This window comes from Lipophrys pholis (assembly GCF_963383615.2).
Source record: "Lipophrys pholis genome assembly, chromosome: 10".
Taxonomy (NCBI): Eukaryota; Metazoa; Chordata; class Actinopteri; order Blenniiformes; family Blenniidae; genus Lipophrys; species Lipophrys pholis.
This window is the reverse complement of record NC_137640.1, coordinates 9479485-9497066: the sequence shown is the minus strand read 5'-3', so window position 1 is coordinate 9497066 and position 17582 is coordinate 9479485. Positions and strand designations below refer to the sequence as shown.

Below are 17582 nucleotides of genomic sequence, written 5' to 3'. Positions count from 1 at the left end.
TCACTGCGAGATCTGTGAGGTGTTCGCGTGCTGTGGGAAACACCGCAATCACAGCGCAGCCGGTCACGGCCCGCGTATTATCACGTTAACAGGCTTTAACAATTGTCCTAAAATCTCTGAGGTTGCGCTGATATTATATACATGACTATTATAGGAAACTGTCATTTTTTTAGCATTATATTCACCATTAAATCCTTTACACTAATAAGTTGATATCCCAACATTCAAAGCATCCTATTTAAGTACTCACATTTGAATGTATCACCTCGCAGCCTGAATTAAATATAGATAGATAGATAGATAGATAGATAGATAGATAGATAGATAGATAGATAGATAGATAGATAGATAGATAGATAGATAGATAGATAGATAGATAGATAGATAGATAGATAGATAGATAGATAGATAGATTTATTGTCATTGTAAATATGCACCACAGGTGCACAAATGAACGAAATTTTATTTTAAAAAATGGCACAGATAACAACTCTTAAGACACAAGCACTTAGAAAACAAATGTGTCTAAAAACAAAACAGCAAAAAAGGTTTAAAAAAAAACAAAAAAAACGGGCTCCCTGACTGATGCAGACTATCAGGCATGTCCGTTCTGGTTGGCTGCAGGCCCTCTATGGATCACTGTGCCATCTCATTTGGGTCCCTTGGTTTACTACCAGATTTCAAGAGATAATGCTGGACTGAAACACATCTGACCTCATCAATGAATATTTTTATCACCAGAAGGCCCACAGGGACTACAATACAATACCACACATAATATAGTGGTTACTGTATTAAGAATGAATGATGAACAGCACAAAATTACTTGGTAAACAAGTAATCTCTGAGTTACAACATGTTTTTTTGAACTATGAAATGCATATATTGTGATACATTCATGGACTTTAAATAGTCTCTTATTTTCAGTCCAAAGAAATGAATACAACGTGGCAACAAGACATACAACAGAAGTCCAATTTATACCACAGTGACCAGGTGAAGACGAATAAACACTCACAACAGTAGAGGTGAGTTGAGGAGCCTGAAATGAGAGACAGTGTGAGACTTTAAGGTAAAACATGAAACAAATGAGACGGAGAACATGCACTGAGACATCTATATATGTACACAGACTACAAGGGAGAAAGGCAAACAGAAAGCCAGTAACATGTAATAGTAAAAGATCAACGCTTGGGGTGAGAAAGGAAAGAAGCTCAGTACGGATCTGCCGACAGTCTAAACCGATAGCAGCTTAACTAGAAAATGGTCCAGTGCGAGGTGAATCAGCCCTAACTGTAAGCTTTAATACATTGAAAAGTTTTCGCTTAACCTTAAAAGTAGAGACTGCGTCAGACTCCCTGTGATCTAAATGACGCTCCTGCTGGCAGTCCTCTTGGCTGTTTGATGTGTCACGCTTCAGCTTTGACTTCACTATTTATAGTTTGTTAGTCATTTATTCAAATGGATATTTGTGTTCAGGGTGCTTCTGGTTTTGTGTACATGTTTCTACCATCTTGCATGTGATTGATTCTATTTTAAATGTCATTATATACATAAGGAGTTCTGTTACGCCTACTGAAGTGTCCATTACAATCTCAGACTACAGGCCATTAAAACACATGCAGTTGTAACTTCAGCGTGCTACCCCTTTTAGAATCTGTACCTGGCACCCAAAGGAAAAAATAGAAAAAATCTAGAAACGCCCCTGCTTCTGACCGGGTGCCTCATTGAACATATGCTCAATCCAGCCTGTACAAGCAGTTCTCCTGGCACTTCAGTTTCTTCACAGTCCAAATAGATGTGTTTGAGCATTACTGGCCTGTGCGTGTGTTTTACTGTGTGTCTCTGTGTGTTTACTCTGCATTGACAGGTGGCCTGTCCAGGTTGTACCCTGCCTTCACCGATAATCAGGATCAGCATCAGCCCCCCAATACTCTGGGTTAAATGAAGCGACATAGAAAATGTATAGAAATCTAAACGAGGCAAAGGTGAAAATAATAGATTTTTTATTGCAAAATCAGTAGTACCTTTGAGGTAAAGTAAATAAAGTAGTATTTTTAGGTTCTTGTATACATTTGTGAGCATTAGTTGTAGTATATACTGTCTCCAGTATACTGTATATTTCTTTAACAAATGGCAAATGCAACTTCATTGAAATCACAGTTGAGATCCCAGTTATGAACTTATGCGACTGTGATCCAGCTTTTCATCATCCATGCCTACATCCATCTTACATCCATCCATCTTCTACTGCTTTATCCTGTTCAGGAGCCAATCGGGCTGACTATGGCCGAGGGCAGCATTCACCCTGGGACAGGCCTCCAGTCCATCACACAGAGACAAATAACCACACACATTCACATTCACACCTATTAGCAACTTAGGGTGACCAATTAACCTCACATGCATTGTTTTTTGGTCATGGGTGGAAACCGAAGTACCCAGAGGATGCATGGGAGAAAATGCAAACTCAAGACAGAACCCATGACCTTCTCGCTGGGTAAAAAGTAAAATGTGACATCATCAAAGTTTTAAATTGCCCATATATTCATGATGCTTGGATATTCACCAACCACACAAGAGAGTTGTTTAGAAACACATTTGAATAAAAGGCTGTCCATCTCCATGGCATTACTAATTATAACATCACACATAAAAGTCAAACCAACCAAAACGTCTCATACTCAATCACCTTAAGTGAAATGTGTATCTTGTTTCTACAATTTCCCCATAAATATACATTAATCCATCACCATGCTAAAATAAAATAAAATAAAATAAAATAAAATAAAATAAAATAAAATAAAATAAAATAAAATAAAATAAAATAAAATAAAATAAAATAAAATAAAATAAAATAAAATAAAATTAAATTAAATTAAATTAAATTAAATTAAATTAAATTAAATTAAATTAAATTAAATAACAACTCCACAACACTGCAGAGACAGCGTTGTATTGTGACTGTGCCAACAAAAAGGACTTTTTATGAGACATTAATTTATAATAAAATAAATATATTTTGTTTCACTGATAATTCCACAGCTGAGGGAAGCCATAATCACATGTATGTAAACAAGTGTGCAATTAAAACTTAATTTGACAGCTGTGAGGAGTACATAAAACAAATCCTGTTAGTAAGATTCACAGCAGTGAGTAAGCAGAACTGTGGGGACATCATTGCTGCAGAAAAGGAGGGAGAGAACAAGTGTGAGCCTCTGTAAATGCTTAATATTCTTCTTTTCACCTTCAAGATTGGCTTCAAGCCAAAAAAGCCTTTATTTAACTGCAGTCCCTACTTGGATAATCAGAATTTGAAAAGAAGCCACACTTTTCTATGTACCCTCGCGTTACACAAATGTTCATCATGGCTGAATTTAAATTTTTGTTTTAAGTATTCAAGAGGGCCCAAGGAGGAATGTATCAGACGTTAGAACGGTGGTGTCTAGGAGCAGAGGCTACAAACAGCCACATTCGATTTGGACCAGTCAAATAGTTGCATAACAGTCCTATAAACAATAACAACTCCAAATCTTCCCTTTGTATTACAAAGAAAGTATATCATGAAAATATTTTGACTAAACCTGAATAAAATTTGAAGTTTATGGAAAATGGGTGTGATTCTGATATAATTCCCTTAAGAATAAATACATTTTATGGCAGAATACAGAGAAATGCCTCAGAAAAACCACGTCCACCAATTGTGGCTCATAAATGTTGTACAAAACTTCAGTAAACAACCAACTTTGTGTTTTGTTCAGCTAATCTACTCAAAGACCCTAAATCCTGACGAGCTGCCATATTGATTCTCCTAAGATGTTGGCAAAAGACTTTTCAGAGCACAGATTTTCTGCACCCTTCAGCCTAGATCAGAGAGTCCTGCAATACTGGGCCAGGATTTGATATGAAAGGCACAGGCTAATTCAATATGATGTCAAAAATATAATGCAATTCTTATTTATATATTTTTTTGCTTCATCAATTTGTTTCTTTGCTAATTAATTAAAATGCTTCAAGTAGTTGTTTGAGTTTCAGGAAAAGATCTGCATCTACTGTTTGCTGTTTAGTATTATTGTACAAAATGGGAAATAAAAAAAGCGCATTTTTGGAATTATTGTGCATTTTGTATGTACTCAAAGTCTGAACTTGCCCACCAATGAGATGATAGTTGCAGCAGTGGCCCCTAGCTCATTTGAGTTTGAGACATTTGGCCTATATGGTTTGTCACAAAATCGCATTGACAGTTTGGCTAAAGCTGCTCCAAGCAACAAGATAGATATCTGTCACTGCCGCGTCACTGCTGGGTTATGTCTACTTCTTCTACTCAAACAGTGTGCTGTCCACTGACTGAATAAAAAAAAAATCAGCAGTTACTTTTAGTTATTAAACTCTTTGTATTTTTAATTTATTTGAAAAACCATGATGTGCTTGTGTTGCTTTGAGTTCATTATATTTCATATTGTATTATATTTTTATTCATGAAATATTTTTTTCATATAGCTTCAAAGAGATGTAAATAAAAAAGGTATACATAGACTACACACACACACACACACACACACACACACACACACACACACACACACACACACACACACACACACACACACACACACACATGAATACATCATTCACTCAAACGGGTGTTGGTGCCGAATAAGTCCGGGTCAACAGCGCCCTCATGTGGTGAAATAAAAAGACACCACGTCGTTCTAAAAAAGAGGCAGTGACTGAAGATAAGATAGTGTCAGCGGTGAAAGGTTTGATATCCATATTATTAATTAACTTATACATTACTGTCAAATCGCCACTACAAAACAAAAAAAACTCACTTATCTGACGTTTTGAGGCACAAGTCTTTCCTGTAAATCACTTGTTGGTCAGTTGCCTCCTGTCAAATTATTATAAAAATGCAATGAAACTCAAATCCTCCCAAATGTAGATTATTATGTTCTTGATCCAACCTTGGAGATAAGGCATCATAAAAAAGATATAAAAGACCAAAAAGGCTAAACTCGTGTTCTTCTTGCTTTACACCATTAAAGCTGGTTATAAAAAAAAAATGTGTAACATTAATAATTAAATAGAGAATATAAAATAATTGCAATCGCATACCACAGTATCACTGCAATGTATTTTGAATTTGTTTAGTTTTTTTTAATATGACAGTTGGGAAAAATACTTCGCCTTCTTTCGTGCGTCAACGTCTGTAGTGTGGTGAGTAATATGTCAAGGAGCCTATAAATAATGTTTATGAGTCAAATAGTGTATGCAGAGGTCGGTGGTAGTATGATGCTGTGAGATACTGTGTGCGTGTGCGCGCGCTGTAGGTAGGCGTCAGTCTTTCTACGCGAGCCGCGTCACGGCGCGGAGTCAGACTCTCCAGACTATTTTGAACAGGGAGCAGGCAACACGTGGCACGGAGAGAGAGAGAGAGAGAGAGAGAGAGAGAGAGAGAGAGAGAGAGAGAGAGAGAGAGAGAGAGAGAGAGAGAGAGAGAGAGAGAGAGAGAGAGAGAGAGAGAGAGAGAGAGAGAGAGCCACGCGTACAGCGGCAGCCGTCAGTGGGCAGGGCAGCAGCGGAGGAGGAGGAGTGCGCAGCAGCAACAGCAGCAGCCGGGGTCCTGGAGTTGGTACTTACTTCATGAAAGTCTGAAAGCGGACTGAGGACGAGAGACCCGAAGCAAAAGAAAGACAGACAGAAGTCTTGCGAGAGGAGGAACGAGACGAGAGTGAAAGGACGTCAGTGTAACATCTTCTCAGCCGGCAGCCAGGAGACGGATGATGGAGACCAAACTGTGGGCTGCTGCCCTTTGTGCGCTTCTGCTCATTACCTCGGGATCCGCCGATCAAAGTAAGCAGTGGAAGTTTTTCTATTGATCGTGGTTTATTTTGACCTTTGGGCTGTTTGCCGCTTTGATTACCGCCATAGACTATTAATTCACGTTGGACATTTACTCAAAACGGCACCCCTCTCCTCCTCCCATCGTTTGTTGTTTTTATGAGAGCACATAAATAAACAATCATGTGACTGTGGCAGAATATGTTTCATGTTCTAGAGTTTCTAAAAGGAAAGCAATATGAAATTGACATTTTTGATTCAATCGTCAATGACAGTACATCTTTCAGGAGTCTTTCACACACACACACACACACACACACACACACACACACACACACACACACACACACACACACACACACACACACACACGCACACACACGTTCATGTTGCTGTTCAAGTTTCATTAAATTTCCCATTTTTGCCTCTGCTTATTCTTCAAACAGCCCACACTTCATCTTTAGCATCACCCCCACCTTCCCCTTCCTGCTTGCATCACATTTACACACCTCTCTCACATATCCTGTGTTTCACTCTTTACCTCCCCCTTCTGCTTTCTCTCCTACCTGATCCAAACGCTTTCTCACCTCCTCCCACTTTCCCTCTTCCCTTTGTCCATCAGCAGCGCCTCCATTAAAGAAAAACGAGACTATTGACATTTGAAAAGATTTTATTGGTCTGAAGTGTACCATCAGCTGGAGAAGCCGAAAGTCAAACGACTAGAAAACAGCACAGCTTCTCCGGAGAACATTTATTGCCTGTAAATGAGCGGGGAAGTACATTGTGATAAATGACACCTTTAATTATGTGCAGCAGCACACTGTCACTGTCCTGGGTCCTGCTAATTGGCTTTCCTCTGCAGTACAGTATGCAGACTTTATGAGGGGGTTTAACGCAGTGCAATGGTGGCAGGTTCATTCATACCGTGTCCAGACGTCATGCAATAAGCTGAGTGGAGGGAGGAAGTGGAGAAATGGCAGTTTATTAATGTCTTCTCTTTCTCTGAACTTTCTGAACAGAGACCACGTTACGTGGCCAAATTCATCTTTTGTTCTCAGAATCACAAATTTGCAAGCAGCAGCATATTTTTTTTCCTCCTGAAGTTTTGCTGCAAACCAACTGTGGAAAAATATGACAAAACTTCAAACGGCCGCTGTACTAATAGGCTTAATATGCACACTGTATAAAATAGTTCCCCTGGGTGCATTGTAGTTTTCTGAAGCCTAATTAAAAAGAACAATTTTAGGCACATACCCAATGCAGGAAACTCTTCAAACTACCACTAAAAAGTCTACTTTGGCTTTTTGAAGTGCCAGGAAATAAACTTCTTGTCTTGCCACTGATGCAAATATGTACCAGTAAAAATCTAAAGAAAAAACCCCCAACAAATTTTCATGGGCATGTTAATTCGTGTCATTTGCTACTTATTCTAAAAAAATAAAATATGGCCTTTAAACAGTAAAAAAAACCATTTGATTGAATATCATTAACTATTCTGATATTTTAAGAAATTATATTTATTTATAATTTTTAATAACTTATAAGTATCCAAACTAGAACAAAAAGATATTTTGAAATAATCCCGTTAATCCAAACGATATTTTCCGGTCTTAATTAAATGATGGAAAACCAATATTTTTCCTCTGAACAAGAACATAAACCAGCCATTTGTCAATTTTCATAATATTTTTTTCAGCTTCGCTTAACAGGAATATCAGTAAATGGCCTGTGTTTGGGAATCAGATCTCCACAGAAACGCACGCTGTGAAAACAATGCCTCTGCAGTTTGACTGGAGCAGCAGCAGGAGTTTCTGTGTCACCGAGGCACTTCCAGCAAAGCGCTGAAGCAGGAGACTGAGAAATGGCTGGTTGTTCCCGTCACTGGCAGGGTCAAGAAGTGAGCTGAAGCTATTTCCCCAGGTACAAGGCGGCTGCGCTGGCCTGGCAGATTGTGAGTAAGAGCCTGTAATATCTGGAAAGAGGAGTGTGCAGTAGTGAAAACACTGACTCTCTTTATGAATGCTCTCCGCACATGCAGAAACACACGGAGGAAAACCGAAAAAAGGCAAACCGACCCAGCATCTTGACCTTTTGCGATTCGAATAGACGTGACAACATGAGACAAGGCCCGTATTGATTCAATTCAAATCAGTTAAATAAGACCTTTGCAGAAGCTCAATGCTTTCTGATGTAGCGACTGGTTGTTAGGAAATAATAAGCGAGAGAAAAGGACGCAGAGGCAAACAGATAAGTACAAGTCAGATGGCAGGCTAATTAATCCACTTGCTGCAGAGTTGATAGGTGCAGGAAGCACAGATTACTGCAGGAAGGCACAGACAGCGAGCTCAGATGAGAGACAGATTGTCAGTGATGTGTAGAGGTGACATACTGTATGAATGTATGGGGAGTGCAATAATAATCCAGGTCTCCCTGACATGTCAACCTCCAGCTGCTTGACTAGAAAGTGACCCGAGTCACTTCCAACTAAACTTTACCAAATCTGCAAGTTTTAAGCCTGATCTTAAAACTAAATCGGAAACTGTCAGCTGGGGATTTTATTCTTCTACAGAACGTGTGTCTGTTTATGAGTGTCTGATCTGGTATGAGAAAGCCGGGTTCTCGTTCTCTCTCTCATGGCGGATGAGTGATTGTGATGGTAATGAAAGCCATCAGGGCATTGTGTCACTAAGCGGTAATGACTTTTCATTACATTGGCCGCTCTGGTCTTCATCAAAGGAAGAAAACAGGTAGGAACAGATATGGCGCCTTGTCCCGCGGTGCTAAAGGCATCAGGACGACGGGAGAAGAGATAAGAAGAGATTGAGGGCCTTCAACTTAACATTTCTGCGCCGCATGCATTGAAATATTGCAAATCAAACTGATAGGCAGTTTTATTTTGTAGCCTGAGAAATTTGTGTCGTATTTGTTCATGTCGGGGTAGAAATCTGACAAGGACAATGGATGAGTCCGACTGGGGTTGAAAATAGAGAAAATATTATGGTAAAATGTACGTCAGCCGGGTTCTGCTATGGCTATTGAAGAAATGAAGTTGTTTTGGGGGCTGTGATGCTTTGAGATGAGTGAAGGTCGCTGGTTTGAATCCCTGGACTGGCAAGAGATGTTCTGAGGGAAACAGCCCAATCTTTGGAAAGAGAATAAATCACAGGACAATATTTTACTACGTACAGAGAGTGAGGAATGAATATATATTTTCTCTTTAAACAATGGACTCAATAAACTGCAGTCACACTGATGTGAAGAGCTTTCAACGCTAACAAAATCCTGATTGTTCTGTAAACACTGCACCGTGATTTCTTTCAGTAAAGTTGCTTCATGATAGACACAAGGGTGTCCTTTATTAAACTACTGGGATTAGAACAATCACTCCGACATAAATAGTACATAGAGTAACGTGGAAAGGTTTTTATCCATCAAACATGAGGCGTCAGATTGGTCAAACCACAGTTGGGGTAAGAGACAATAAGAAGACCCCAAAGGTCCTGAAGTAAAATAATCCCTGATGTCAACATGACGGGGAACCTCAGACTTTGTGGAAAAAAACTTGTGAAATGTGAATTCAATTATGTGCTAGTCCTTTCCCCTCACTTCTATTTTAGTGATGTCAGTGGTTCCCAACATAGAGCTACAAGGGGGAATTTATAAATGTGACATAATAAAGAAAACACGAAACAAAATGAGATCTATATCTGGTACAATGAGTAAACATTAAGTAGTTTGATACAGATTTTTAGCTCACTTCAAGACTTTTTTAAGTTCCGAAACAAAACCTCACGTGTACCCGATTGGCTCAAAGCCTTTTAACTTCAAGATGTTGAAAATTGTTTTCCATGTAGCCGCTCTTTGGTCAACATAGTCGCTGAGCGTACACAGAAAGAAAAAATGAAGTGGACCTCAAACAAAACCCGTTCTCTTTAATTAATGGGTTTCAAAACTACACAGCCGTATCATTTATGTTAAGATATTGTGTAAAATGTGAAATTAAACAGAATGAAAGGCTCTTGATGTAAACCTCAAATGTAGAAGAAATGGGTATAAAAACAACATCAAATTTCATAGATAAGAAGTGTTGCTATAGTTGGAAAATGTGTATCGGTTTTGAATTTGACGTGAGTCACAACTTTTGGTGTATTGATTGGTTATATAAAAAAAACCCAATGCGAGGTCACATGCACATATATGTATGAGCACACACGCTATAACACAATTATAACCATTGTTATTAAAATACCATGTTTGTCAGCACGGATATTAAAGCTCAAGTCAGACAATACTTTATTTTCTAACAGTTAAAATAACCTGGTTGGACTTTGCATGAAATACTTTTAACATTTAAGTTGGAAAAACGTTTGTATTGGAAACAGAAACTCCTTTAAATTCCACAATTAATAAAGTGACTTTGTCACTTTCTAATTCATCACTTTCTTCAGCTTCATTTTGAAACATGTTAATAAATATAACACACACACACACACACACACACACACACACACACACACACACACACACACACACACACACACACTAATAATGACATTCATTGATTAATAACAAGACTGTTTGTGTCGGTAGTTTTTAGATTTTAATCATTACTGCTGGGACAGATTAATTACTGCCTGTTTGCCTGTGTTTGATTTAAATAATAATGACTAAAGAAATTGTTAAAGACTCTGAAGACATAATTCGCTTTGTTTTTATCTGGACAGACAACACTGCTACCACTACTGCAGCAGTTACTGAGGCAGGCCCTGTATCCAAAGCTGCACACTCTGAATCTGACCCCACTGGGGACCCCACCAGTCATGGACTGATTATGTCTCATCCACACTCAAGTCTGAATGGCATCAGCGGTCTCGGCAACAACACAACTACAAATCCGGAAGTGACTGCTGTAACATCCACACGAGGTAAAGACAACAGTAACATTGTCACTTCCTGTTCTTACCCCTGTGTTGACTGAGAAAACACCAGCGTGGAGGAAAGGTTTTGTAGCTCGGAGCGATTACCTCACGTCGCAGTTGTTGTTTCTGCCTGTTTGAGATTTTTACTGAAGTTTTGAGGCCTGAGAAGAATTTAGGAGGAAGCTTAAGAGTAGGTTACTCCGAGTTTAGGAACTATTTTGAAACAAGTCCTTATCAGCGTTTTGTTTTCCAGAAGTGGGTCACAGAACTAGTGACATGGTTGACAGCCGCACCATGAAAAAAAAAAAAGACTGTTTGGTCTCATAACAAGAGGAGCATGGGAAAAGAGTTGATGTACTTGATGAGAAAGGCAAATAAAATAGTTGTTACCAACTTACTCAAGAAAGCACAAGGTGATAAAATATGCTGGGAGTTAAAGTGAGCCTCAGAAGGGATTGGGATGGTGTTGACGAGAGGAGAGAAGTGATTAAATGCTGTGTGACTTCTGACGAGGGAGTGTGAAAGGTAAGAGTGAAAAACTCCCCCCAAGGCAGACAAGCTCTCAATCCTTTTCTCACTAACTCACACACACATACATGATTTCACTTCACAGTAAAGTACATTTATTTTGGATTTGGGTGATTTAATTCCTCACATTTTTCTATGACATGATTAATTTCCTGCATATTTTGCTAACGGCCTTTTCTATTCACTCCTCTGAGCTACTCAGCTTAGTCCCATTATATTTTAAAGAGGTTATCAGGGACCACCCAGTATGTCATATCGTGCACTGGAATCCTGGACTCCTAATTGAGAGAAAATCACAAAACATGTATGCGAAAGTGTCGGACTGCAGCTAAACTGGACATGTACAATGCTTTAGGATTGTAGTCAAATCTTGCACATGTCTTTTTCTTTTTGCAAACAGTGTCCTTCTCTGTCGTTCCAGAAAAGAGCGTAGACCAAACAACTCAGCCACCATCAGATCCTCCACGTCCTACATCTGTGGACCCCCCCACTATTCCTCACACCCCCATCTCCACCACTATTGTCAGCCCCACACGCGCTCACACTCTCTTAGTAGATGTAACAGTCACACGGTCGCCCGGCGACAACACCTCGCATAATCCTGCACCTGCGCTTCCTGATTCCTCATCAAATCCACCCAGTCAGAACGACAGCACCCCCTCGACTCTTGTCCCAACAAGCCAGCCTCCAGTGCCAGAACACACCAGTGTTGCCTTAAATGCCCGGCCTACTTCCACATCCAGCACCACTTCCTCTCCCCAGCCTCACAGTTCCCCGTCATCAACACACACTTCACCGTCTGACAGCCGCCCTGGGACCATCACCAAAGCCCAGTCCACCACCATCACCATCACCACCACCACCACCACCACTCCCACCCCCACCCCCACCACCACCACCACCACCACCACCACCACTCCCACCCCCACCCCCACCACCACCACCACCACCACTCCCACCCCCACCCCCACCACCATCACCACCACCACCACCACCACCCCCACCCCCACCACCACCAAGTCACCATACAGTCCCTCTGCTCAGGCCAAAACCCACACCGAGGACTCGTCGCTGCTCAATGTGGGGAATGACCGTAAGTGCATAATATTATAATATCTTCTGCCTGTGCTGGTTTATGAAATTGTTTCTGCCTGGGTACCGACCGGGGAAGACGTGATTTGGACTGAGAACAAAGGCGATGCTGTTCTTTGTTTTTCCAGCACAAGCCAGTCCGTGCTTCTGCACACAGACGCACGCACACGCACACGCACATGCACAGGCACACAGCATGCATCTGAGTGTTTACATCTTCCACTAGCAGTGTCACCACCAGGCACTACACAATCATGGGTTTGTTTGGTAGAAAAAGAGAGAAAGAGAGAAAGGACAGTCACGGGACTTGGGAATTTTGTTTGTCTTCTTTTGTCAGTCTCTTTGCCCACGTCTGTCGGTCTGCAACATAATTTACACACCAACAGTTTCTCTTTTTCCATCTAAACTGTCCACACAGAGTTTAACCATTCCTTTTTGGTGATTGAAAATGCTTTAACTGGGCTGTGAATGCAAATAACTAGTACTGGTAATCTCTTCTCTTTTGACGAGGCTGTATGACTACAGTTAAAATGTTGAAGTCTCCCTTCTTGTCTCACTCTGTGTGGTTTCATTAAGCGCCTGGCACCTTGCCTCCTTCCATTACCCAAAGGACCAGGGAGCATTCACTACTCAGGGGTTGTTGTTAATTTCTATCAGAGGTTATAAAACAAACTGCTAAGTCTCCCCAACAGTCTTAAATAGCAACATCCATATATAGAATTACAGTGCACAAATCACAGATGCAAACCGCTGCTGCAGAAAACAGTCATGTTTAGATTAGATTGTACTTTATTTGTTCATCCCACAGTGGGGAAATTCACATTGTTACAGCAGCAGCAGGATTAACATAATTAGTAAACAATGAATGCGAAACTAAAACTCTTGACAATGTATGTATTTACCCCTCAATTCAGGTCTAAAAATCATTTTCCTTTGTTCAACAGTGACCTTAAGTTCCACACAGGCAAGCTCAACATCACTGTCCTGTTTGACATTTCTGTCCCGAGCTCCATGATAAACACTCGACATGCTGCTATATTTAGCTCCAGTCACAGCTTTAAACAACCAGCGGAGTGGCTGTGTTTTTGCAGTCTGCGCCGCGTTAAGTGAAATTGCAGTCCACCCTAAATGTGGCACGGTCAGCTTGTTTATTTAAGTTGCAGATTATTGATAGAAGAATGCATCCCGCTCATGTGCCTCTTGTGTTTCTGTCGCAGCCACGATGCTCCACGACTCTCCCACATTAGATCCACTCCTGGCTGGCCTGGTGTCAGCCTTTATCATCACTGCCGTCATCATCACGCTCCTCCTCTTCCTAAAACTGCGCCGCAGAGACAACAGGCCAGAGTTTCGCAGGTTGCAGGACCTACCTATGGTGAGCACGTCCTTTATATTGTATCACAGTGAAAAATCCCAGCCAGTCAGATACAGACGGATGTTAGACATACAGCCAGAATCCAACATGAGGCACTCTCAAGAGATAATGTTTATGTATTAAAAAACAAAATCAGATCTGAATGTTAAATTTTTTGACAAGGGAGTGTGAAAGGTAAGAGTGAAAAACTCCCCCCAAGGCACACAAGCAAAAATAATGCAGTGAAAAAAAACTAAGAACTAAGGTGCGTAGTGTCATAATGCCATAATGTGAAGAGCTCTCAAAGAAAAGTCCCGAATGTGTTTGGATCTTACAAGGAATTTATAAATGATCTGAAATTAATTTGCACCCTGAATAACATTACCAGTGAGCTGTATTTGTTTCTGAAGCTGATAGTGAAGGAAAACCATCCATAGAAAGTTTAAGGCCAGAATTATTCCCACAACATAATTAGAGGGTCTTATTTCTGTACGTGGATAAAAAAGGTCACCTGCATCACAGAGGTGTTGAAATGCACCTGTGAAAAATCAGAACGTGATTGTGTTAGTTTCACCTGCATTTAATGTATAATGTATGACATGGATGAAAAAGAGCGTCACAAGTTTTTTATTTGAAATTAACAGTTTCCTTTAGGTGTACTTACTTTTGCACATAATTTGAGCACACTGTGACAGTCACAGTCTACCGGCTATTATCAGCCGTCTCATACGTTTGAAATGTCGTTGAACCCTTTTTTTTTTTTTTTTTTTTTTTTAAAGAAAGAGGCTATCATTGTGTGATCAATTTAAAGAGTCTGGGTTCAGAGTGAGATGTCCATATGTAGGACAAATAGTGTAGGTCTAGCTCAAAGAGACTCAGAGAGGTCTAAAAAAAAATACCTGCGTAGTTTAAATCGTCAAAGAAAAAAGAATCAGTTATTTTTTATAATCCGCGTCTGCTGTGGATGTCATATGTTCTTCATAGAGTTGAAGATTCAGTATAAAGAGCTTGAGTCTATTTAAAATAATCCATGTGTAGGTTAAAGAGTGAAACGTTTACATTCAAGAGTCTGGATTAAAGAACCCACGTGTTATATACAGGACGTGGGTCTGTCTGGATGTTAATTCATTCACTGCAGATTTTGGACTTTTTGTTGATCGTTTACGTTTGTTAATTAAAATACGTACAAGACTCATCAACATTTGTCATTACCCATGACTGTACAGCAATCTACCGAAGACGAGCCTAAATTTGAAGTTTGACAAATAAGTTCATAGTTTTTCATTGTGCGTTGTTAATGGTGACCTAAAAGAGTATACCGTTTAACTTAGTCCAATTCTCCAAACAGAGCTAAACAACCTGTAGCAAGGCAAGTATACTTGTGATGAATAAACATGATGTTGTGTAGTATGGTGCTTTTGAGTTGCAGGGAACTGAATTTACGAGGGAGTGAATTATGTGTTTCAGTCTTGGTGCTAAAACTAATCTGACTGACTACAAGCTGTAGTTTCAAAGTCACCACAAAGACTGTCAAGCCTTATTCCCTGATGATAGTCATACAAAATAGTGTCTGATCCAGATCATTCATGATGGATAGCACCGCTGAGGTTACTTGTTCTGTCATTTCTGTTTTCCTGTGTAGGATGATATGATGGAGGACACGCCCTTGTCCATGTACAGCTACTGATGGAGGCACAACAGAACACTTGGTGCACAAAAACTCCCTTTCTTTTATGATCCAGACTCCGGCAGCTGTTGTCGAAAGTTCTTCCACCTTTGGTAGGAGAATGCACATTTCTGGATTATGTTCATTTATCCAGATTATTGACTTGTAAAGGGTGACATGTTGTGAACTGCAATGGACAGTGAGGACGACGCCCACGATGGGTCTGTTTGGAAAAAGTCTATTTTGGTGTTTGTAATTAAAAATGTAGCCCATGCCTCTGTTACAGCGTATATTGTTCAACCCATTGATTTTGGGGTTGTTGGGTTGTTTTAAAATGTTTTGATTTCCCGTAAACTGAGAAAGGTGAGCGTACAGTAGCAGGATGTTTCACACTTATACTCACAAGCACTTTGAGTTTGAGTCTGACAGCGATCAGACTACGAATCCAGAGAAAAGAAATAACAGCCCGATTATAGTGTTATAAGATTGCACTTTACTTTTTCAGGAGTAGTGAAAGATAAAGACATGTATTTTTGTGTATGAGAAGAGTCATGGTCAGTGTGTGTGTACATAAACAACATAGCAGTGTGTGTGTGTGTGTGTGTGTGTGTGTGTGTGTGTGTGTGTGTGTGCGTGTGCGTGTGCGTGTGCGTGTGCGCTTGATAATGAGGGACTATTTGAAGTTTTTCTATGTTGTACGTTCTGCTGCTGTTGGGGCTGATTTTAGCTATGTGCCATATTTTTGTGATTCTTTCTTGGGATCTTAAGTCTAGAAGAGGGTGCCTTACAGAGTACAGAAACAGCTCTCTCTATACCGTATCTATAGTCCAAACAAGCTTCCAAATTTACCAGTCATTCCCATTTAAAGGCACAGGGCAAGTAGCTGCTCCAACTTGCCCTGTGCTTGAAGATCAGCCTGAAGCATGTTCAGCATGAGGCACTCCCTCATACACTGACAGTTGCCGACTGAAGTTGGCCAGTGGCCTTTCCACACAAAGCTGGCATTGTTCTCTGTGTTGTAAATACTACTGATGATTCATGCTAAAAAAAAAAAAAACAATAACCCCCCCCCCCATGTCTTTGAAAGTCTCTGTTTCAGTTGCTACTTTAGCGTTCAAAAGTCACAAATAAATAAAAAAATGTGACGTGTAAATGAATGTGAAACCTCAACTTCAGAAAGCAACTTGCCAAGTCTCCTCTGATGTTTTTTTTTTTTTTTTTTTTTTTTACTGTGTACCAGTCTTGCTGTAAACTTAAAATGTGCAGGAGAATATGAGTGGAGGTGGGACAGATGCAGGACAAGAAGGGTTCTCAACCTCATCACGACAGTTTTCCTGGTTTGAGCCGGGGGTTAGGAGACCTGGAGTCAGCATGTTCTCCCTGGGTGTTTGCGTGATTTAGTTCTTCTTCTGACACATGGCGTTCCTACCGCAGTCCACAATCTGTGTCTGTGTCTGTCCTGTGGCGGACACGGCGACCTGACCAGACTGTAACCTGCCTCCACCCACTGTTCTCGCACAGCGTGACTGGAGGTTGATGGGCTCATCAGTCCAGATTCTAAACTAAAAAGCAACCAAAGACTTGGAATGTTTCAGCCTATGTGTATAAAGTTGAAATGGTGATTTCACTGTTTGGATTACTACATCAGAAAAGTCCATTTTTCCATAGTTAGATATTTTTGGGACGCTCCTGTGTGCACTGACCAGTGGACATCAAATTTGAGTTTGGGGTTAATGGGTCCATTTCTATGTTGTAGATTTGAAGAAAACCAGGCACAAACATTTCTCGGTGAAGTAGTGAGCCACGGGGGACAGATAGATTTGGTCTTCATTGGCATGGAGGCTATGTATTTCTGAAAACTTGTTTGATACGAGTGGAGTTTGCCGTCTAACCTGCTAAAAGTTCACCGGAGTGACTGAGATCTGCTGCCCTTGCAAATCATTTATCGACTCGTCCATAATTTTAAAACTTCAGTGTTAAAAAATAGAAGTTCTGTGTTGTCATTTTCTTTTTTTTAAAGTGTTTAAAGAGCTGAGGCCTTCCTGCCAGATGTGATTTATGGACTGTTGGTGATTTTTGATTAAAAGTATTTTGAAACCATTTTCTCCATTTCATTTTATTCCTCTTTTAGACCCTCGCTCGTAAACATCTCCCGAGCTTAGCGACAACAAAAGCACAACCA

The 17582-nt window shown here is 40.2% G+C and overlaps 1 protein-coding gene across 2 annotated transcripts; it reads left to right on the top strand.

The window, feature by feature from the left end:
* Nucleotides 1-5562: 5562 nt before the first annotated feature.
* Nucleotides 5563-17500, top strand: LOC308116134 (uncharacterized protein). Of its 2 annotated transcripts, XM_080474147.1 has the most exons (5): nucleotides 5563-5853; nucleotides 10566-10766; nucleotides 11710-12381; nucleotides 13598-13755; nucleotides 15377-17500. In XM_080474147.1, exons 1-5 carry the CDS (start codon nucleotides 5781-5783, stop codon nucleotides 15419-15421), a joined length of 1149 nt encoding a protein of 382 aa, XP_080330273.1. In that variant the 5' UTR covers nucleotides 5563-5780; the 3' UTR covers nucleotides 15422-17500. The 2 variants fall into 2 exon arrangements, with proteins under 2 accessions (XP_080330273.1, XP_080330274.1); XM_080474148.1 differs by lacking the exon at nucleotides 10566-10766.
* The last annotated feature ends 82 nt before the right edge of the window (nucleotides 17501-17582 follow it).